General features: G+C 50.0%; 1 protein-coding gene across 1 annotated transcript in view; it reads right to left on the bottom strand.

Annotated features, from left to right (window-relative positions):
* Positions 1 to 538: 538 nt before the first annotated feature.
* Positions 539 to 23,901, bottom strand: part of PHKA2 (phosphorylase kinase regulatory subunit alpha 2) — a 92,916-nt gene continuing 69,553 nt past the window's right edge. Inside the window, 19 exon segments of the mRNA XM_033202000.1 lie at positions 539 to 1,297; positions 1,300 to 1,435; positions 1,946 to 2,094; positions 2,097 to 2,145; positions 2,871 to 2,924; positions 4,766 to 4,936; positions 6,712 to 6,765; positions 8,201 to 8,230; positions 9,000 to 9,118; positions 14,094 to 14,176; positions 14,390 to 14,393; positions 14,614 to 14,629; positions 14,829 to 14,908; positions 14,911 to 14,956; positions 15,068 to 15,145; positions 15,348 to 15,431; positions 17,172 to 17,328; positions 18,075 to 18,208; positions 20,130 to 20,218. Coding sequence (XP_033057891.1) covers positions 1,266 to 1,297; positions 1,300 to 1,435; positions 1,946 to 2,094; positions 2,097 to 2,145; positions 2,871 to 2,924; positions 4,766 to 4,936; positions 6,712 to 6,765; positions 8,201 to 8,230; positions 9,000 to 9,118; positions 14,094 to 14,176; positions 14,390 to 14,393; positions 14,614 to 14,629; positions 14,829 to 14,908; positions 14,911 to 14,956; positions 15,068 to 15,145; positions 15,348 to 15,431; positions 17,172 to 17,328; positions 18,075 to 18,208; positions 20,130 to 20,218 — 1,565 coding nt within the window. The 3' untranslated portion in view covers positions 539 to 1,265.

Raw genomic sequence — 23,901 nt, 5'->3', positions numbered from 1 at the left:
CTCATCTCCGTTTCAGAGGCAAAGTCCACCACAATCTAGCCCATTGCTCTCAACAGACAGAGAGCACCTCCTGGCTACTAGGTGAGCATTTGTCTTTCAGGGTTTATTATTTACAGAAACTGTTTTCCCCTTGGTTTGTTTCCTTCCCCCAAGGTAAGATAATGCCCAGAGAAACTCCATTGCTAAGACATTGGCGAAAGATTTGCCAGACCCTGACACCTGACTCGACCTTGCTCCTCTCCAATCGATGCCCCTGACTGCACCCACCTGAGAGACAGAGGACCAAAGTGCCTCTACCAAGAGGGTGCAGGTTCCTCGCCTGGCTCTATTTTTCAGAGGGAGGCATTGTTCCTGCGGAGACATGCCTGTTCATTTCCATGGCACTGCTGACTCGTGCTCACCCTTTGACACTTCGCCCAGAGCACAGGAGGAAAGTATCCACTGCCAGGCGTTCACCCCACACAAGCGGGGACCACAGGCCTAGCCCTAAAACAACTGCTTGCCTGGCTATAAGAGGAGCCCTGCCGCTTTTTTTTCCCCCCTAGATTCCAGAAGATGCAGGATTTTTCCTAAGGTAGGAGAAAACCCTAGTTCATGGACAGCCAGGATAAAAACCCTAGAAGCCCATGAGCCAAGGTGAACGAAGCAGAATTTTCTAAACCTTGGGGATAGAGAATTATGTTACATGAAGGCAGCCGTGCCAATAAAATGATGGAAGACTATGAAAGCAAGTGAGGCACAAGGAAACCCCAATTCCAGAGAGAGACACAAGCGTTCTATTTGGTGAACAGTTTGGTGCACAGACAGACTGCATCCTGTGAAGAGGTGGCCCTTGTCAAGGCTACTGCCGCCGGGAGGATCTTTGTATCTTTAGGATGTGTCACTAGCTCATCGAAACTATTTCTGTAACTCTCTGCAAGAGCCAATTTAAGCTGGCGCCTCGGTTCCCTCTGCACTCAAAAGAGACCAATTTCCAATTCCTCCTCAGAGTCCGTGAGACCAGATGCTACGACAAATGTTCCAGAGAAATGAACCTAGAAAATGATCCCGGGGCGATCCTTGGTGGGGCGCACAGGAATCCTCAGCTCTATCTCTGTGGCTTCAACAGACATCAGTTTCAGGGTGAGTGCTGCCATCGCCCCCGAGCATGTTTCTGATGGGACATGCTTTCCTGATAGCACAGGGGATCTTGGGAGACAAGCTTCCCAATAAGGCTAGGGGGCCCGTGACAGGTTTAGAGCGTGATCATGTTTCCAGGTGAGAGCCTATTGCATCTGGCAGCCCGAATTGGGCAACATTCCTGCAAATGAGAAGCCACTGCTCTTGTTAGGTAGGTCATTGTCCCGTAAGCCCCACTTGGAGCGCTGTCGTAAAAGAAGTGGCAGATTCCCGTGGCTTGGTCTTTCTCCAGGGTGTCTATGGCTCCAATCGACACCTGCAGTAGGAAAGGGCAGAGGGGACAATGAGCGGAGTCCCTGCTCCCCATCACGCTTCTGCGTGTTGGCGGCGGGTCAACATGGGCAGGGTGAGAGTTGCTCTAGAGGCCTGGGCCTCCTGAGGGCACGAAGCCAGCGCTGCCGGGGGAATGCTCTACTCTCTGGACACTGCACTCTGTCATCACGCACCCTAGTCTGCGGCTCCTGACTATGATGACGACCACTCTGTTGAACTTGACTTTGCGTAAAGGATAAAGGGGTTCACCCAGGGTCACATGTGTGCAAGTGGTGTTTGGACGAAAACTTGCACTGAGACAGGCCTATCCATCCCCAAAGGTCTTGAGATTTCCCAAGTGGCCACTGTACCATTTTCTAAGCAAGTGGTTGACATTTTTTCCCCATCTGTGATGACATTTTCTTGGTTCGAGTGTATTCTTTCCTATTGGACACAGAATCTCCAGCCTCAACAGAGATAAATGCCAGCCAACCCGGCTCCCCAGCACCCCCACCTGGTCCTGCAAGAACAGCTGACTGGCCATCTGCACAATCTGGTCCACGTGGATGATGCCCCCAATGCTGGTCATCTCCGTGTCTGAGAGCAGCGTCAGCACCATGATGGCTTCCACCAGCAGCTGCCGATACTCAGGCTGTGGCACGCGTTCAGCACCGATTCAACGTGGACAGCAAACTTGATCTCATGGGGGGTCATCTACCAAAGGGACAGGCAGGCAACCACCAGTGAGAGGACAGATGCAGCCCTCTCACCAAGTAACCAAGGGTGACCGTAGCAGTGCCCGGGCTTGGGGCTCAGCGCCACTGCTGCCCCTTTTCTGGCCACTCTCTGGATCCTGCCGGCAGTGGCCCTCAGCGCAGGAGGCTGGAGTGTGCCTCCAGGAGCCAGTCAGCCTGTCCTGGCCTGATTTATCTACCCTTCCCCCACCATCGACTACAGCTTCCAGGGAGCAGGGACCATTTCTGGTTTCTCTTTCCTCTTCATTATTCCTTCCAGCATAAAGCATGGTGCTTTGGGTGGGGTAAGAAAGACTAAAAAAATCCACGTTAAAAAGAATGACAAATCACCTAGGGACGATGACTGTTTTTAGTTGGGCCGAGAAGGCTGCCTGTGGTGCAGGCCAGGGTGGCATGGAGATAGATAGGCTCCTTTCAACAGGGTTCTAAGGGGTGTCTGGCAAATGAAAAGAGCTTGCTAGCCCAGAAATGCTGAGTCTCAGGTGAAGAAAAAGGCTGATGCCTATAAATGCAGGAAAGACATTTTGCCAAATGTAAGGGTGAAGTGGTTAGACAGCTCAGAGCTACAACTGGCCTGTCAGTTAGAATGAGCCCGAAAGGAGCAAAAAGGGGTCAGAGTCCATGCAATGAAGCCCTTACTGTGAACCCACAGAGGGGCCCGCGTCTGCGTTTTTCTCATCGTACCTCTCGGGTCGTCGAGGATGGGAGGACGTAACCATCGATGGAGAGACCGTGGCACTGGAGGCAGAACACAGCGTTTCAGTCAGATTCCAGAATGGGATAAGCACATGCATGTGCACACACAGCCCCCTCGGCCCTGGAAACCCATATGAGGGCTGGGACACGCCAGACTGTCAGAGTTATTTTTAGAGAGTGTGTTCTCGCTGCCCACAGGCTGTGTTTTCGATGGAACAATTCTAGGGAACCCAGCAGGCATCTTTCAGCTCTCCCCCGAACAAGGCCCTAGGGGGCTGCCGAGTCCTCCCGGGAGGCTCCACATTGTAGTTGGCAACCGGGCCCTGGCGGCTGCAAGTCCCCTTTGGTGCCATAATAAAGGGGGATTTTCATGGCTCCTGCTGGGGAAGGGATGCTTCTGTGCCTTTGCAGGCGTCTATTTTTGAGATTTCTATAATAAGCACCAATCACAAAAGCCTCCAGCACATGCACATGCACACCCATGTATATAAATACCCAGTGCCAGCTCAACACAAAATGCTTTTTCATAATAGAAGTGTCTTGGTATTGGGCCAGTAAGTCCAAGCGGAAGCATGTGATGCCCCAGGAAGAGCGGGGAAATTTTCTAGGAACAGCTTGTTCTAGTCTAACTGGCCACCTTCTAAATCCCAGTGCCCCGGTCAGCAGCGTCCCTGGTGCACTGAGGGCAGAACAGCAATGGACACTCGCACCCGCTTGAGAGAGGCGGGAAATGAAATAAGCACCATGAGCCCCTGCAGGCTCCTGCCTGGGTCCCGGGAGTCCAGCTGCTCAGAGTCCTCTGCGGTGCCGTGAGGAATACCTTGGGCCCCAGGAAGCACAGGGGCTTGTTACAGAAAGAACCTGGAGCAAGCAGTGCCATGGCTTTGGGAAGGGGGCTGTTGTATGCTGTCCCTGGGATCATGTTTTCTCCTCTCCCACTGTGAAATGAACTAAAACACAGTTCTGGGGGGAAAACGTCCTGGTTTGCACAGCTTTTCAGCGAGGCATACTGTCCCTCCATTCAAGGGAAAAGACGGGGAGGGCCTGGTGCAGCCCAGGGAGCTGCACAAACTCTGGGACCGATGCAGAAAGGAGACAATGTGTGGGTACAAAAAATGCTGCCCCCTCGAAAACAGGTGTTCAGGGAGGTGCTCCTACGCTCAGGTACAGGCACCACAGTTCCCAAGGACAACCGCTGGGGAGATGTGAGTGGCCCCAGGCAGATGGGAAGCGCCACAGCCGGCTGGCTGAGGGGAGCAGGGGCCCCAGGGTGTGAGAGATTGTGCCTTCAGGGCACACAGGACCTGGGGCCACACTGGAAGCTCTCCACCTCTGTACACTTTGGGACTGAACCTAGCAGGTACCCTGGGAGGGTGGGGCTCAGTCACATGGCTGAACAGCAGGGACACTACTGCCTGGACGTGCAGGAGGCTGGAGGGCTGGCCTACTCCAGGCCCCTCCTGAACTGTCATTCCAGGCCTGTGGGGGCTGCTCTGTGTTACGGGGTTTTCATCTGAAGCCTCCCAGCCTTTCCCTATTCTTCTGTGTTCCTAAAATACGTCCAGGTTGGTCCCACACAACCACAACCTAGACTGCCACCTTGTCTTACTTGCTGTGCTTCTCAACCAGGGTGAGCTGCCTCCCACGGGACATTTGATAATGCCTGGAGACACTTTTAGTTGTCCCATGGGGGTGGGGGAGACGCCAGGGACGCTGTAGACATCCTACCATGCACAGGCCCCTAGTATAGAATGCCTCGGCCCCAGGTGCCAACAGCACTGAGATAGAGAAGCCATCCTCAGGGCTGTGTGTGTGCTTGCCTGGAGGTGCCACTAGGCCTTGCCAGGGCGGTACGGGAGCCGTTCACTTCCCCAGGAGCTCACCTTCTGGAGGATCTTCCACACCTTCTGGTAGAATCCCACGGGGACCCTGTTGATGGCCCCGTCCAGCCTTCTCCTGCGCAGCCACTGGCCCTGCCGCTCCCCCCAGCCGATGTGATGTCCTCCCGAGTCTGAGGATGACGTGCCAGTGGGCGAGGATGGGGTGCTGGACCTCTGCAAGACAGACAGCTTGGGGCCTCAGAAGCCACACAGCAGGTGCCCCTGGGAGAGTGCGCCATCATGAAGGGTGGCCCTGCAACCTAGGGACAAATGCCAGACCACCACTCGCCAGAGAGGAACACGGTTCCTCCAGTCCACCTTGCTTGTTTCCTGATGGGAGATAACTCGCACGCTTTGGGTCCATCACTCCATTCCATGTTGCACTCTGCCCAGCCCCCCAAAGAGGCAGTCCTGCCCCCAAAGCTAGAACCCGTAGGGAGGAGGCTGAGCAGGGAAGGCACGGGCTCGGGGGTCAGACTGCCAGAGCGCTAATCCCCACTCAATGCCAGCAATGCCAAGGACACACCCGAGGCCGTCTGGGCCTCAGTCTCATCGGCACAGTGGGGACACAGTCGGGCGTCCTTTAGAGAGCTGCCTGGAAGCCTTCGCCACTTGGAGACACAGAAGCCCCTGAGGCATATCTGGCGCGTGCTAAGTGTCCATAAGGGGCAGCTGTCACCCGCATGTGGCGCCTGTGCCACTGCAGTGGGAGAGCTTTGAGCATGACAACGGGCCCTCGGAGCAGGCACCCGTGGCCCAGGGAGACAAACTCCATAGTGCCTACTTCATTGCTGCAGTGCCACAGAGAAGTGACAGTCACCTTTCCACAGGACAGGAACCACAGAGAAGGTAACACATGACACGAGGGAAGACAAACAGTGAAGCCCACAATTAATGGTGGGGACCTCGCAGATCAGGGTCCATCCACTCATCCTTTGCAGTCCCACTTCCTGCTTTCCCTGTTCTTGGCACTGGGCTTTATCTTAATTTGGGGCAATGGCTGCCTCTGAACTGGAGCTGACTTTGCTGAAGTGAGGGAAGAGGGCGCCATCTCCTTCTCACCTCAACATTGGCTGGACTGATTCAGGCTCCAGAGGGGAGCACTGTCTGAGAGGCTCCCCGCGGCCGGGGGAGCGGGCTCTGGGTGGGGGTCCATCCCCTCCCTGCAGCAAAGCTCCCAGCCTTCTGTCTTGCCCTGCGGGGCTTCTAGCTGCGAGACCTCCTGGTCGAGAAGGGATAACCTTCACGCTCACACATCTCTCTGCCTGGGACTATCTGGCACTTTGATTTCTCGATGCGCACAGTCAGATGTAAAGGGTTAAAGTGAAATCCTGAAGTGTGCTAGCAGGGCAGGAGGCGGAGCTCTCCTTTCTACAGCACTTGGATTTCAACAGATCTTATTTTGAAAAGGCAGTTCGGCTGGGTTATTCCACTGGGCTCATTACTGCCACTTAAGGCAACAATTAGACACAAATAAAAGTAATTACAGCTGCACTCCTCAATGACTCAGCTGATCTGGGCCCTCCAGTTGCAGGAGGAAGACTCAGCCTCTGCTCTGCGGTGAGCACAATCCGAGCCCTACACGGGATCTGGGGCATGGCAGGTGCAGAGTGCTAGTCGGCACGTGCGGGCAAGGGTTCACCATCCTGGCTCCATAAAGAGGCATGGAACTAATGACCCGAAGTTTCCAGAAGCTCTGGGAATTAGTGAGAAGGACACTCCTCACCCACACTGTGCCGAGGAGCACAGGCAGAGAACAAAGCTCAGTGCAAGCACTTTGGGGCCACCTTTCTACCCTCCTCAGAATTCCAGTTGGAGGAGCCTGTGAGCATCCTGCTGAAAACACTTCAGCCCTGCTCGAATCCTCAGAAGTTAGGCATGAGGTGGGAGCACAAGGAAGGACGCCAGGAGGAGCAGGGACGGACACAATGGTCCCGAGGCACTGTTACCGCAGACTTGGAGGAATGCACACTGCTGGACGTGGCCTGGCCCACAGAAAAGAACTACAAAACAAAAAGAATCCACTCAGTTGACAGCAATGACAGCAAGAGACACAGCAGAGAGGAGGGTCATGGAGCAGCATCCGAAACACCCACAGAAAGCAGCAGCAGAGAATACGGGCGCAGAGAAGGTCCAACAGCAACATACATAGGCAAGCTCAGGTGCAGGGGCACCTGCAAGTGCCACTCTGGGCTTCGACTCCACATGAAACTTGCTAACTGCTCTTTTTAAAAACATGAACAGTTGCCATTGAACGTAAATATTAAATGTTCCCGTCGTATGTGGAGGGTGCATCATCAAGTTAGGACACAATTTATTTTCCAAACTCATAGCCATGAAATGCTCATATTTTAAGAATTGTGAAAATCTACAGATGAACCAAATACCTACGCTGACACTAACATGCTGCACCTAACAGACATTCAGTAGATATTCATTAAATGAACGAATATGATCAGGCTGATACCTTTGGCCAAATAAGTATTTCCTCGTCTAAAAATCTAGAATGTACCCTTAATTTGCAAAGGTACAGTGTGCTATCTACACGGTATTCTTGCAAAAGAGACTAGAAATTGAAAATACCGTAACACCTATTACACATTTTTTGAACAAAGACTATGTTCCTTGACATAAGTGGTCAAACACAAGTTTGTACTAGCTAGGTGACTCTAAGCCCAGCAAACAACACAGGTGATCACTTCGTCTCCGTAACACGCAAGAACAGCATGAAATGGAGGCAGAAGGAACCACTCAGATTCGCCCACGGTCAGGCCATCGGGATGTGGGGACAGAGGGACGGTGCCACCGAGTGGCTGGCAAGGGAACATGTTTGGAAAGCCGGTTCCTTACTTGGAAACAGCATAAATTAGGAGAGAGAAAGCATGTTTTACCTCTGGACAACATGTGGAATCGGCCTTTACATGTCATTAAGACGTCTCCTCTAGGATCTTGTGGTAATACACATCAAAATATTAGAAATGCGACTCCAGTTGTCCAGAGGGGGGAGGAGAACATATGTCACCAGGGTGATATAAAAGAAGAGCATCCTTACATGTTTTTCCTTTCAGGGTTAAGTACCCCCAGGCGATCTGAGGAGAAGAATAGCAGCATTCTTTCTACTGATATAACCAATGACTGCATTTCCCCCTATTTAGTTCCCTCTTTTTGAATAGAAACTCCCACTGAGGCAGAGCCTGGATGATCTCTTTCACAAAGTACCCTACAAAGCCCAAGAATTTGAGAAACAGATTATTTGTAAAGGCATGGGGCAAGGTCGTCTCTCTGGCCCTGAGTCCTGCTCTCTGCCTCTGCCCCAGCCCATTTGCCGGGTAGAGCCGCCCTCCACACATCCACAAGCTGCGGAGTCACAGCCTTGCTTTCCACATTCAAGCCAGAAAGAACAGGAAGTAAAGGACGAACAAGGCAAAGGGGTGTCACCTGTTCATCAGCACTAAACCGCCTAGTCATCTGAAAGCAAAAATACATCAGGAAATCAAAACCAGCTTTGAGTCAAGAACACGTGCTTCTTCTATCGCCCTCTCTTAATCCAGGGCCGTGTTGATCGAACCGTAGGCGGTGACCCATGAGTGCATCATGGACTCGATTTAGTGGGTCACGACCAGCATTTAAAATAGAGTAGAAAATTCGAGTGCATTTCTCATGGTCCGAGGAAAACTCTTTCCCAGCATGGATCCCGGTAAGGCCTAGCACAGCACCTGGCACGTTAAGACGGCGATGTTGAGCTGCGGCCCTGTGCGGTCAGTTCAAAAGTATTTTTTTTTTTTTTTTTACCAGGAATTAAAGGTCAACTAAGAAAAGAGACCCCTGTGGCTGGTGGAGAATCCAAGTATCATGGGCATTCTGGTCTATTTCCGGAGCCCTCTTGCTAGTTCATTTGAAGGACATAGATGATTTGGTGACTTTTTGCATGACTCTACTTTTTCAATGGCTGTGGCCCACTCCAAAGAGTGGTTCTCAGGAACAGAGGCAACATGGACAAGGGTATTTTCTGGAACATTCATGAGAACATCACGTAAGGATGAGTGGGTGAGGGTGCGCATGAGCGGCTCTGGGATATCTATCTGGGGACAGGGGTGTGTTCAGATCCCAGGCAGAAGGGACCTCCCACTCTAGACAGTGGCCTACAGCCTCATGCCCTAGGTTTCTGTCGCTTTCTGGGGTGAGCCCAGGTAGGGAGACCACCACTCGCCCCTCGCTGCCACCAAGGTGTTCTTACCTGTTTCATTTCACTCCTCAGTCTGTTAATGCCACTCCTCTCAGTTTTGGTGACTCCAGTATGGCCCACCTCGTGGATGGAGATGGCAGGGCTGGATGTGGAGGAGTGGATAGGGCGCACTGGGTGGGAAACACACACATGTGGTTCTTAGGAACTCTACAGCATCCACCCCGAGGGAGGATCTGCCCCTGTCTTCCCTACTTGACAATGAAGGCCTTCTGTGCTTGGCCAGCGCTGTGTCTGCAGCACCGAGAGCAGCACAGGTGCAGTATTCAGCTCTTAAAGGAGTAAACGGAAATGTGCAGAGTACTTAAGCACCATTACAACACAGTGGCCAGGAAGCACCTTACACGGTGAAATATATATATTTTTTTCGAGACGGAGTCTCACTCTGTCACCCAGGCTGGAGTGCAGTGGCGCAATCTCAGCTCACTGCAACCTCCGCCTCCTGGGTTCAAGCAATTCTCCTACCTCAGCCTCCTGAGTAGCTGGGATTACAGGTGCCTGCCATCACACCCAGCTAATTTCTGTATTTAGTAGAGACGGGGTGTCACCATATTGGCCAGGCTGGTCTGAAACTCCTGACCTTGTTGTGATCCGCCCACATTGGCCTCCCAAACTGCTGGGAATAAAGGTGTGAGCCGCCGCACCCGGTCATGTTTTTTTATTTTTTTTGAGACAGAGTCTTGCTCTGTTCCCGAGGCTGGAGTGCGCCATCTTGGCTCCCTGCAACCTCTGCCTCCTGGGCTCAAGAGATCCTTCCGCTTCAGCCTCCCAAGTAGCTAGGACCACAGGCGTGTGCCACCACACCTGGCTAATTTTTGTATGTTTTGTGAAGACAGGGTTTTGCCATGTTGCCTAGGCTGGTCTTGAGCTCCTGGGCTCAAGTGATCTGCCTGCCTCAGCCTCCCAAAGTGCTGGGATTACAGGCATGAACCACCATGCCCAGCCTTGCTTTTGGATAAGTAAAAAATTATTCTAAAAAAAATACCCGGCTGGGTATGGTGGCTCACACCTGTAATTCCAGCATTTAGGGAGGGCGAGCCGGGCAGATCACCTGAGGTTGGGAGTTCCAGACCAGCCTGACCAACATGGAGAAACCCCATCTCCACTAAAAATACAAAATTAGCTGGGTGTGGTGGCACATGCCTCTAATCCCAGCTACTTGGGAGGTTGAGGCAGGAGAATCCCTTGAACCCGGGAGACGGAGGTTGCGGTTAGCTGAGATCATGCCATTGCATCCCAGCCTGGGCAACAAGAGCCAAACTCCATCTCAAAACAAAACAAAACAAAACAAAAAAAAACAGCTAGGTGTGGTGGCTCACGCCTGTAATCCCAGCATTTTGGGAAGCCGAGGCGGGCGGATCACAAGGTCAGGAGACCGAGACCATCCTAGCTAACACGGTGAAACCCCGTCTCTACTAAAAATACAAAAAAATTAGCCAGGCATGGTGGTGCGTGCCTGTAGTCCCAGCTACTCGGAGTCTGAGGCAGGAGAATGGCGTGAACCCAGGAGGCGGAGCTTGCAGTGAGCCGAGATGGTGCCACTGCACTCCAGCCTGGGTGACAAAGCAAGACTCCGTCTCAAAAAACAAAAACAAAAACAAAACAAAACAAAAAACCAAAAACATATCCAAGGCCAGGCACGGTGGCTCACACCTGTAATCCCAGCACTTTGGGAGGCCGAGGTGGGAAGACTGCTTGAGCCCAGGAGTTCGAGACCAGCCTGGGCAGCATGGTGAGACCTCATATCTATATTTAATTCGAAATAAATAAATAAATAAAAATTTTAAAAAACCCCAAAGCACACCTTCCTTGTAGGAAACTGAGACCACTGAACTACAGAAGCTAGAACTAACATCTCTTGATATTTTAGTCATGAGCCTTCCAGTTTTTTTCCCTATGACTGTGTATGGTGTTTTTTTTTTTTTTTTTTTTTTTTTTTTTTTTTTTTTTGAGACGGAGTCTTGCTCTGCCGCCCAGGCTGGAGTGCAGTGGCCGGGTCTCAGCTCACTGCAAGCTCCGCCTCCCGGGTTTACGCCATTCTCCTGCCTCAGCCTCCCGAGCAGCTGGGACTACAGGCGCCCGCCACGTCGCCCGGCTAGTTTTTTTTGTATTTTTTTTAGTAGAGACGGGGTTTCACCGTGTTAGCCAGGATGGTCTCGATCTCCTGACCTCGTGATCCGCCCGTCTCGGCCTCCCAAAGTGCTGGGATTACAGGCTTGAGCCACCGCGCCCGGCCGACTGTGTATGTTTTTAACAAAACAGAATCATCACATACATACGTATAGATATAGAAACATGAGATGGATACATACATTCTGTGGACATAAGTATGGTTCTGTGATCTGCCTTTTTGTAATTATATCGTGAATATCTCTCTCTGGCATTAAATATTCTATCATATCGTGTTTCATGACCGCATAGAGTTTGATCTGGTGAGTGTTGACTGGTCAGTGATATCCCCAATCCTATTTATATTAATATTTTTCTAAAGGGTTCGTCATGACTAATGTATAGGACCCACATGGACCTTGCTGGGCTCTGTCCCCAGTCCCGTGTGACTCTTGGAATGCCCCTGGGAAATGACAAAACTGCTGCGGGCCCCTGAAGGGCTGGCACCCCGGGCAGCTGTGGCCATGGGCTGGGTGATCCAGAGGGGCCTCCTGGTGCCAGGCTCTGGGCAGCAGGTGCAGGTGTGAATGCAGGAGAATTCAGTGCCGCAGCAGTGCCTGGAGGAGAGCCCATGCCCAGGCCTGAGGGCGAGGTGCCAAATGAAATGAAGGTGGCAGCTGGAGGAGGGCCTTGAGCTGGAGGGGGATGTGCTAGGAAAGTCAGGCTGCCAGGGGCTGGAGGTGGAGGCAACCAGAGGCCACCGATGCAATGCATCAGGCCACCACCTCTCACTCCCAACCTATGGCACCAGCCTTGGGACTCAAACCTGTTCCCAGCCCCACCTCCCACAAGCCTGGCCTCTGTGCTGTGGTCACAGCAATCATTCTAAAAGGCAAGTGTGATCGTATCACTGCCCACTCCAAAGCCTCCCAGGTCTAGCTGTCTTTAGGACAAAGGTCAAACAGCCCTCCCAGCATCACCTGAAACTCTACCAATTGGAGCCCCGCTTCCCCTCAACTCCCGGCCACCTGCACCGCACTGGGCATCTGCCTGTGCTGGCAAGCCAGGCCCAGCTCAAAGGTCACCTCCTCAGGCAGCATCCTCTGCAAGCCTCACCATCCCACCTGACCCCAATGGAGCCATGGGAATGGAGGGCACTGTCCAGGAGGAGTTGTGACAAATAAGGAACCTGGGGACAAGAACATTTAAAGGACAGCAGAGAGGCAGGAGCCCACAAGGGAGACTCAGTGATGAGCTGGAGAGGAAGGACAGACCCAGGAAAGTGGAAAACAGAAGGAGAAAGGGGAAAACAGAAGGAGAAAGTGGAAAACAGAGTGAGCGAGGCAGGACAAAGCAAAATAACTGAGCTCGAGCACGCTGTGAGGTCACAGAGGGGTCTCCTCCCCGCGCTGTGGAGGGTGATGTGAGGCCGGGTTGAGAATGTTTTTATCCAAACCAAAGGCCAGGAAGCTACAAGAGGGGCTGTCCGGGGTGGGTGTTCGCTGGAAACATTTATCTCAAACATCTCAGGATTTAATCAAAATTCTAAGCCTATTTGGGCTTCCTAAATTTACAAAAATTGAACAATTACAAACGACAGCTAACAAATGATGTTATATGTTAAAAAGACAGCATGTCTTCTGTTCTTGCTTGCAATCACACATATTTATGGCTTTCAGATGACACTACTCAGTTCCTAGTTTCATAATATCTATAGCTGTACATCTAATGACAAATTTTTAGTAATTATCTGTGTCAAGCCATGAATACTGTAATGATGAGCAGAACACATTAAATATTTATCTCATACATTACCATTTCAAGGACTCTGCCTTGGAAAGAACTGGAAATTACTTTTGCAAAAGCATTTTGAGTATCCCTCCTTCAGGAAAGGAGAAAAACCACCAAAACACATTTGATTGCACGATGCCGTCTTTGTTTGCGGCCGGCACATGCTCAGGAAACATACAAAGTACCCAATGTCCTTCTTATTAAATAAAAGGAATGATAGCCCACAGTGCATTTCTTTGGCTTGATGAAATAAATTCACCAACGTGCCTGCAAATCATTTAGCTTTTTTATGAGGAGGAGAAATGATAATTGCTTCAATTATAATTAGGGAACATTTGAGAACAAGAATCACGCCAGGACTTGGGTGATTATGTTTCCCAGCACTGCAAGCAGGGTTCCGGTTCAGATAAAAACAGAGTGAGCGAGGCAGGACAAAGCAAAATAAGTGAGCTCGAGCACGCTGTGAGGTCACAGAGGGGTCTCCTCCCTGCGCTGTGGAGGGTGACGTGAGGCCGGGTTGAGAATGTTTTTACCCAAAGGCCAGGATGCTCAGGTGGTGTGAAAGGACAGCCCTTTCATCCTGGCACTCGGGGTCGCCCACACTTCTAACACTTTTTTTTTTTTTTGAGACGGAGTCTTGCTCTGTCGCCCAGGCTGGAGTGCAGTGGCGCAATCTCAGCTCACTGCAACCTCCGCCTGACGGGTTGAAGTGATTCTCCTGCCTCAGCCTCCTGGGTACCTGGGCTTACAGGTGTGCGCCACCACACCTAATTTTTTTTGTATTTTTAGTAGAGATGGGGTTTCACCACGTTGGTCAGGCTGGTCTCGAACTCCTGACCTCATGATCTGCCCACCTCGGCCTCCCAAAATGCTGGGATTACAGGCGTGAGCCACCATGCCTGGCCAACACTTTTGCATAAGTGATGGTACCAGGCGCTTACGGCTACAGGAGGTGGTATACCACACCCACATGCTGTGCCAACCTGGGCAAGAAAAGCTCACCCAGCACACTGCGAGCGAGTCCCAAAGCCCCCAAAGCAGGAAGCTTGAGCCTAGGACTCTGTCCATCTTCTTCAGGTAGGAGCCTTCCCTTCCCACATTCGCTATGCCCCACAGTGCTGGTTCTAATGTCTGCTGCATGTAAAGGAGGCAGCTCCCTGAAGACACTAACAGGAGCATGGGACTTACCACTTCTTTCAACGCCAAACTCTTTCCCACTTAGAATATGGTGCAGGAGATTTTTCATATCAAAAGGGCTGAGGTTCATTAAACTTCAGAAGCCTCTTCTCCTAAAAACAAATATCTTGTAAGTGTCCCAGACACAGGGCTGGTGGCGGGTAAAGGTAGGGTCAGGTGGACCTGGGTGGGGAGGGAGGTGACAGCAGATGCCATGGCAGGTCCCCCTGTTCAGGAGAACCTCACTATTGCTTTGGGGCTGAAATGCACTGTTTCGTGGGGATTCTAAATGCTGCTGTTTAAATCACGAATCTGCTTAATTCTCAGACACATGATTTTTCACAATGTTTGATCCCCAACGTTGGATGTCTCATGATGGATTTTTATATCCAAATTGGTAGGGTTTCTCCCGTGAAGATGTTATAAAATAGGGGTGACATCTCATAGCAAGGGCATCCAGGAAGGAGCTTAGATGTCAGGTACGGGGTGGAAGATTCCACATCGCCTTTGAGGCTGTAATGGTAAACATCACCAGAGCCCCATTCTCCCTGACTTATGAACTTCAGCTCTGTGCCACATGGAAGGGAGTTCCATCTAAATGAGAGAAGCTGGTAAAGCCTGAGCTTGCCACAGGCTTGGATGCTGAGTTCGAGATAACCTAAGTAGGGCTTCCCCTGAGAGTGGAGGCCGTGGCCTGGTGGCTGGGGTGGGGTGCGGCGGGAGCTGCAGGTGCTGCGGGCATCTCACTGAGCAGTTCAGGCTCCGCGCCAGCTCCGTGGCCATCACCTGAATGATCAGTCCAATGCGGAGTCTCAGCATTTCCACAAGAGGCTGGGCTGCGCCCTGACATACATGGCCAGGTAAACCACAATCTCCTGAAGCAGACACACACGGAGATAGGGTTTCAGAGACAGGGTGAGTGGCTGAGGGATCCCCTCCACTCTGAGGAAGGCTGTGGCCCGGCCCCTCCCACACCAGCCCCAGACCTGCGTGAGGACGGCGATGCTGATATCCTGCCCGCTGGCCTCATAGATGAGTTTTGTGAGCTCCTCCGGGGAAGGGGCCTAGGAAGGAGCATTGTGTCACAAACATGATGAGGTATCTTGAGACAGTGCCTCCTCACCCTCCACGGAACACCCTTATTTTCTGTGCTAGATGCATCCATGTGACAGAGTGTCTTTAAAAAGCCCCTCTTCCGAACATTGGGAAGTGCTGATGTTTTCCCCATGGCTCCCCGGCAAACCTGAGGTCCTCAAGGCTGACGACTTACGCAGAGATGATCTTCTCCCGGGGCTCGGGCGGCAGGCCTACGGTGAGCTGCTTCTGGTGTGACAGCAGGTCCGTGCAGGCCTTCGCAGTTAGGAGGAAGGGTGAGAGGCAGAGCGCAAAAGAGATTGGCAAAGACGATGGGGGGTGGGGAGGAGACACTGCCAATCAGATCGTACATTTACCTTAACTTTATGACCCATGTTGCCCTTGATTTGAAAAATTCATACCTAGACCCCAGACTAAGCAACTCAGGCAGGGCTGGGTGTCTGTGGTCTCTGTCTCCAATGTGTGCCCCCAGGCCTGGCTCTGCAGGGCCTGTCAGTGGGCATTTAATGCCCATCCACTGTAGCAAACACATTGGACTCCCTGCTATCGAATGAGACAGGAATAAGTCCGAAGATACTGATGTTAAGAGTTAATAACCACATTCAATTCCTAAATTACCCGTTTCCCCATTATTCACATCTAATAAATGCCATCATCTTACCATCACGACACTGAACTCGAGTGTCTTAGAAAGCAGCTCTGGGCCGGGCGCGGTGGCTCAAGCCTGTAATCCCAGCACTTTGGGAGGCCGAGACGGGCGGATCACGAGGTCAGGAGATCAAGACGACCATCCTGGCTAACACAGTGAAACCCCGTCTCTACTAAAAAATACAAAAAAACTAGCCAGGCGAGGTGGCGGGCGCCTGTAGTCCCAGCTACTCAGGAGGCTGAGGCAGGAGAATGGTGTGAACCCGGGAGACGGAGCTTGCAGTGAGCTGAGATCCGGCCACTGCACTCCAGCCTGGGCGACAGAGCGAGACTCCCTCTCAGAAAAAAAAAAAAAAAAAAAAAAAAGAAAGCGGCTCTGGATTTTGCCCGGCCTTGGGGTTATAAATATTAATGATCACTGTACTGTGGATGTGTGAAAAAAAAGAGCTCTAAGAGGCTGCTAGGCCACAGAGCACTTTTTTTTTTTTTTTTTTTTGAGAGGGAGTCTCACTCTGTCGCCCAAACTGGAGTGCAGTGGCCGGATCTCAGCTCACTGCAAGCTCCGCCTTTCGGGTTCACGCAGTCTCCTGCCTCAGCCTCCGAGTAGCTGGGACTACAGGCGTCCGCCACCTCGCCCGGCTAGTTTTTTGTATTTTTTTTTTTTTTTTTTGAGACGGACTCTCGCTCTGTCGCCAGGGCTGGAGTGCAGTGGCCGGATCTCAGCTCACTGCAAGCTCCGCCTCCCGGGTTTACGCCATTCTCCTGCTTCAGCCTCCCGAGTAGCTGGACTACAAGCACCCGCCACCTCACCCGGCTAGTTTTTTGTATTTTTTAGTAGAGACGGGGGTTTCACCGTGTTAGCCAGGATGGTCTCGATCTCCTGACCTCGTGATCCGCCCGTCTCGGCCTCCCAAAGTGCTGGGATTACAGGCTTGAGCCACCGCGCCCAGCCAGTTTTTTGTATTTTTTAGTAGAGACGGGGGTTTCACCGGGTTAGCCAGGATGGTCTCGATCTCCTGACCTTGTGATCAGCCCGTCTCAGCCTCCCAAAGTGCTGGGATTACAGGCTGAGCCACCGCGCCCGGCCGCTACACAGAGCACTTTCATTTGATTTCCTGGCGAGCCTTTTTCTGTAGCTAAGAAAGAACAAAACCAATCCACTTGCATTTTCTTCCCTCTGCTCGCCTTCCCGGAGCAGCGGGCAGGTAGGAGAGAAGGGCCCACTCCACTTGTGGGTTAAAGAATGGGACTCCTTCGCAAGTAAGAGGTACAACTGGGAGACTGGAAGTGGAAGAAGGGGAGACAAGCTAGTGAGCACACATGTGCAGCCGGCACAGTCACACTGACCTCAGCCAGGACCTCCACTTTCTTCCTGAGCAGGCCTGAGATGTAGCGAATCAGACCCCACTCCTGGTTCAAGCCGGCTTTCCCATAGAGCTCGCTGAGAAGGTTTTGAACGGTGACCCTGTGCTGTCCAGAGAGATTTGTGTCCCAGCTGGGACCCCTGCCAAGAGGTAGAAAAAGCCAGAAATATGGTCCAGAATGTTTAAAGACTGGGAAAGGAATAGATCACTGTGCATTTTGCAAAGCGCTTGGGCTCTCCCACTGCCTGTGAGTCTCACTTGAGAGGGTTACGTCCCACCAAAGGTCCCCTATATCCTTTGAAACAGAAGCCTAACATCAGGACGTGGTGGCCTCCTGGCCTCACATAACCTTCTCATCCTGGGGGACCAGCATCAGTATGCAGAGAAGGGGATGGAAGTCTCATTCCTGGTGATCCTGGGTAACTGGGGTGAATATAATCATGACCTGGGCTGGCTAGAAGGCCAAGAATACTAGGGAAAAAATTAAGGAGAACTGAGAAAGCTTAGCTAGTAAAGACCATAAACTTACTGCTACGACTTGAATGTCTGTTTTCCCCCTATTCCTATGTTGAAATCTTAACCCCCACAATGATGACATTAGGAGGTGGGGACTTTGGGAGGTCCTCAGGTCATGGGGCAGAGCCCTCCTGAAGGAGGTGAGTGCCCTTATAAAAACGACGCCAGAGAGCTCACTCCCCGCTTCCACCATGTGAGGATGCAATGAGAAGACGCCATCTATGAAAAAGCAGGCCTTCTCAGACATCAAATCGGCCTTGAGTTTGAATTTCCCAGCCTCCGGAACTGTGAGAAATACATTTCTGCTGTTCCTAAGCTAACCTGTTCATGGTATTTTGTTATAACTGCCTGAAAGGACTAAGACACTTACTTTATGACATAAAGAATGTACAGAATGTCTGCTTGGTCCTGTAGGTTCGAACAATCTTTTAGCTGCTCAACCAGCTTCTCACAGTCCACATCACCATGGTCATCTCTGGGCCACTGGAAGTCACTTTCAGGAACCTGGTCATACAAGAGCCCAAAAGCAGGGAGATGGGCTAGGCATGGAACTTTCGGAAGATCAAGAAGTGAAACACCATCCTGGTCTTGGAACTCTATTGCTGTGCTGTGCTCCAGTTTTCAATGACCTTTTTATTTATAGGCTTTTACTATTTTTGATCAGTGAATCACTGTGCTGGTCAACATTTGCAAAAGACTGGACTGAATAGGTTAAAATATATGTGAGTTTTATTTATGGAAGGTTCACAGACAAGCAGAACTAACCTCTGGTGTTAGGAATCATGACAGCAGTTATCTCTGGACCAGAAAAGGAGAAGAGATGGGAGGGGGCCACAGAAGGTAGTCACTGATCCAGGTATACTGGCTCGGTGATCATTCATTGAGCTGAAGGTGTGAAGGATGTGCTATCTCCAAATATGCCAGATTGGTATATTGTCTGTTTTGAGTTGAAAACATTGGAAACATTGTAGTTTCAGAAAGGGGTAGCTGACTTGTCTCTTTCTGCAGGCAGCAAGCCATAAAGACGCCTCTGGGAGGGGTACACTCCTAGGGCGCGAAAAGAGCCCATATCATCAGAGCCCAGGAACTGGAGGCAGCAATGGACCTGTAGAAATACACTTACCCAAGGAACCCTTATCTTCCACTAGTTTTACACGCCCCCTATATATCTCCTAGTAACTGCCTCTAGCCAGATTTTCCTTGTCCTGTCCTAGCTTCTCAAATGTATCACTCTTTGTTTAAAAAGTAGGAAAGCATCTTGCTTTGACCACTTCTTCAGACCTCACTCTCTTGTGAAGATCCCCATGTACCCAGAAAGCTAATCACCTTTGTATGCTTTTTCTTTTTAATCTGCCTGGTGTCAAGCGGCTTCTAGACGGAGCCGAAAAGCCCTCACAAGAGCTAAGGAGGGGTTGGAGGTGACCTCTCGCTCCTCTATTCCTGCTTTCTGCACCATGCTGCATATATGGTATAGTTATTTGGAAGCAAAACAAACACAAAATGGATGTTTTAAACAACCTAAAATTGAAATCAGGGTAAAATCTTCTCCAACAGGGACTGAGTCTATTTGTGTGGGGCAGAATCAGGGAAGAGTCCTGGATAAAATAACAAATTGTGGGAATTAATGGAACAGCCTGAGATTTTATTCTCCTGAGGACTCTTATTTTTAAAATTTTTTATGCCATCTTTTCCCTACAGTATCCTAAGGAATCTTTCACTGTTTTTTCTTACATTAAGAGCATTAGGAGCCAGACACAGTGGCTTGCGCCTGTAATCCCAGCACTTTGGGAGGCTAAGGTGAGAGGATCGCTTGAGCCCAGGCATTCCAGACCAGTCTGGGCAACATGGTAAAACCCTGTCTCTACAAAAAATACAAAAATTAGCCGGGCATGGTGGCGCATGCTGGTAGTCCCAACTATTTGGGAGGCTGAGGTGGGAGGATCGCCTGAGCCTGGAGGTTGAGGCTGCAGTGAGCTGTGATCACACCACTGCACTCCAGCCTGGGTGACAGAGCAAGACCCTGTCTAAGAAAAATTTAAAAAGGCCATTAGGAACAGAGTCCTGCTCCCTGTTCCACAAGTAGTCCCACCTTGGCCGGCTAAACAGTTAGGTGGGGCTAGGTAGCGAGCTATTTCCTCTAGTGGCTACATAGACTCTGATGAGTAGGTAGCAAGGTAGTAGCCTTTTTTTCTACAGGCAAAATATAAAGGTTTGTATCACATTCAGTGTACATATTGATACAAGTCAGACTCCAGACAATGAAGTGATTGGGTTCGCATCCAAGCCCAGAGCTTCTAAACCAAAAGGTCCCAGATATCGAGAAATATGCTGTTTCTTTTGAGTTTAGCCATTTGAAAGAGTTTGGGGACTAATCCTGCATTGTAGAACACCATACTTTTAAAAAAAGCTGTTCCATATACCTTACCTTTTCTACGAGTGGCTGAGGAGAATCAACAAGATTCAGTGATTTACGGTGGGCACTTAGAACTTTAGTCGGCAAAGTCATGGGAACAACTGGAAAACAAAAGAATAAAGACAGTTATTCTGAGGAGGAAAAACAAAAAAAATACCTTTTTTTTTTTGAGACAGAGTCTCACTCTGTCACCCAGGCTGGAGTGCATTGGTGTGATCTCGACTCACTGCAACCTCTGCCTCCCGGGTTCAAGCGATTCTCTTGTCTCAGCCTCCCGAGTAGCTGGGATTAGAGGCATGTGCCACCACGCCCAGCTAATTTTGTATTTTTAGTAGAGACGGGGTTTCGTCATGTTGGTCAGGCTGATCTCGAACTCCTGACCTCAGGTGATCTGCCTGCCTCAGCCTCCCAGAGTGCTGGGAATACAGGCATGAGCCACTAGGGCCGGCCTAATTTTTGTATTTTAGTAGAGATGGGGTTTCGCTATGTTGGTCAGGCTGGTCTTGAGCTCCTGACCTCAGGTGATCCACCCGTCTTGGTCTCCCAAAGAGTTGGGATGACAGGCGTGAGCCACCGTTCCCGGCCAATACTTCGAGAAGTATGGCGGCTGCTCCTTCTCTAACACAGACCAACAGAAGGAAAGATGACGTATTTAGTTTAGCTTCAGCAGGAATTTACCAGGTAGCTACCTCATGTGCTAAATCTGGGAATAAGAAGTGAGCAGGGCATAGATCTTGCTTTGAGAACTGGATTTCGCTTTTCCCTCCTGGAATTCAGGGAAAATGATATGACATCCCAGGACTGGAAAGAAGCTCAGAAGTGATTTCGCCTGACCTCTTTTTCTTTCAGATGAGGAAACTGAGAGACCCAGAGAGGGTAGACCATTTGTCCAAGGTCGCTTCCCATAATCAAGGTGTCTGGGCTTCCGGTCCAGTATGCATTTCATTCTGCCACTGCCGGGCAGTAGGGCTTGTTTTTCAACCACCTCTGGATATTATCATTATCGATATTTATTCATTAAGCCATCTCTGTCTTCCAGGCTATAGCATGTCATCTCAGGAGAACAGGAAGTTTTCAAGGTAAAGACAATGCATATTTAAAAGGCATTTATAGACCTCCAGGTTATACTTGTGAATTGAATACACATTGTAATTTTAATTCCTTCCAACCCCCACTAACATTACAGAAAATATATACAGTCATGCATTGTTTAATGACACGGATACATTCTGAGAAATGTGTTGTTAGGCAATTTCCTCACTGAATGAACAGCATAGAGTGTACTTACAGAAACCTAGATGGTACAGGCTACTATACACCTAGTTTGGATGATAGAGGCTATTGCTCCTAGACTATAAAACTGTACGCATGTTCCTGTACTGAATACTGGAGGTAACTGTAACACAATGGTATCTGTGTGTCTAAACAGAAAAGGTATGGTAGAAATAGGGTACAGGCCAGGCATGGTGGCTCATGCCTGTAATCCCAGCACTTTGGGAGGCTGAGGTGAGAGGATTTCTTGAGCTCAGGAGTTCAAGACTGGCCTGGGCAACATAGTGAGACCTCATCCCTACTAAAATTAAAACAAACAAACAAACAAAATACAATGGTAGGCCATGCGTGGTGGTTCATGCCTGTAATCCCAGCACTTTGGGAGGCTGAGGCAGGCAGATCACCTGAGGTTGGGAATTTAAGATCAGCCTGACCAACACGGTGAAACCCCATCTCTACTAAAAATACAAAATTAGCCGGGTGTAATAGCACATGCCTGTAATCCCAGCTACTGGGGAGGCTAAGGCAGGAGAATCACTTGAACCCAGGAGGCAGAGGTTATGGTGAGCTGAGATCGTGCCATTGCACTCCAGCCTGGGCAACAAGAACGAAACTCCGTCTCAAAAAACAAAACAAAACAAAAACAATGAGCTGGGTGTGGTGGTGCATGCCCATAGTCTCAGCTACTGGGGGGCTGAGGCAGAAGGATCGCTTGAGCTCAGGAGATTGAGGCTGCAGGAAGCCCTGATCATGGCACTACACTTCAGCCTGGGTGACAGAGCAAGAAATATGGTATATAAGATGAAAAATGGTTCACCTCTATAGGGCTCTTGCCATGAACGGAGTTTGCAGGACTGGAAGTTGCTCTGGGTGACTGGGTAAGTGAGTGGTGAGTGAATGTGAAGGCCTAGAACATGACTGGACACTGCTGTAGACTTCATAAATACTCTACACTCACACTGCACTCAATTCATCACACAGTGTTCTTTAATACTAAATAAACTTAGCTTACTGTAACTTTACTTTATAAACCTACATTTTTAAAAATTTGACTTTTGTAATAACAGCTTAAAACAGATTGTATAGTTGTACAAAAATCTTTTTTTTCTTTTCTTTTTTGAGACGGAGTCTCACCCTGTCGCCCAGGCTGGAGTGCAGTGGGGCAATCTTGGCTCACCGCAACCTCTGCCTCCCGGATTCAAGCAATTTTCCTGCCTCAGCCTCCTGAGTAGCTGGGATTATAGGCGCGCGCCTCCACGCCCAGCTAATTTTTGTATTTTTAGTAGAGACGGGGTTTCACCATGTTGGCCAGGTTGGTCTGGAACTCCTGACCTCCTGATCCACTCGCCTCGGCCTCCCAAAGTGCTGGGATTACAGGCATGAGCCACCGTGGCCAGCCCACAAAAATATTTTCTTTATGTCCTTATTCTATAAGCTTTGATCTATTGTTTAATTTTACTTCTTAAACTTTTTTTTAAAAAATGAAAACACAAACACATACATTAGGACTCTACAGGGCCAGGATCATCCATCTCACTGTCTTCCACCTCCACAGCTTGCCCCACTGGAAGGTCTTTAGGGGCAGTAACGTACATGGAACTGTCATCTCCTAAGATAACAATGCTTTCTCCTGTAATCCCTCCTGAAGAACCTGTGTGTGGCTGTTTCACAGCTAACTTTTTTTAACAAGTAAAAGGAGTACACTCTAAAATAATGATAAAAGTATAGTATAGTAAACACGCAAACCAGCAACATACTTACTTATTATCAAGTATTATGTACCATACATAATTGTGTGTGCTAGACTTTTATGCGACGGGCAGTGCAGGAGGTTTGTTGATACCGCCATCGCCACAAACATGGGAGCAGTGCATGGTGCTACAATGTCACTACAGCTACGACGTCACTAGGTGACAGAAAGGTTTCAGCTCCATTATAATTTTAGGGGACCACTGCCATATATATGGTCTGCCACTGACCAAAAGTTATGTGGTGCACGACTGTATATATTTTTTTAAAAAGACAAATCCTTGAGAATGAAGAAAAACAAGAAAGACGACCACAGGAACAGAATTTCACAAGTAGGAAAGCTGATGGATGAAAGATAAGTGATTTAGCTGATACGAGGCAACCAATTCCCAAGTCTGCAGTGGAGAAATCCGAGAGCTGGTCAGTTACACCCAAGGCTCATCAGAAGTCCTTGGGGCCTGCTGCGCCATGTGCTTCTGGAACTGGGGCCTAGGAGTGTCCAAAACAAGGAAGGTTGGGGAGAAGCTATTTGAGAAGCAGTGAGCTCCCTGGACACCTGCTTCAACTACACCCAGCTTGATGAGCACCTCACTCACACTCACTCTGACAGAAGACTGGAGGGTCTCTCAGAAGGGGGTAAAAGAGGAAGGGGCTCGAAGAGAGGGGGTTGCTGATTAGCACATCTGAAGGCCTGGATACATTCCTCAAGGGAATTATAAGTAACTACATAGCTCCAGGCAACCAGATCCTAATCCTTGAAATA

This window comes from Trachypithecus francoisi, unplaced genomic scaffold (genome assembly GCF_009764315.1).
Source record: "Trachypithecus francoisi isolate TF-2019V2 unplaced genomic scaffold, Tfra_2.0 Lachesis_group6, whole genome shotgun sequence".
Taxonomy (NCBI): domain Eukaryota; kingdom Metazoa; phylum Chordata; class Mammalia; order Primates; family Cercopithecidae; genus Trachypithecus; species Trachypithecus francoisi.
This window is presented reverse-complemented; position numbering and strand designations above follow the sequence as displayed.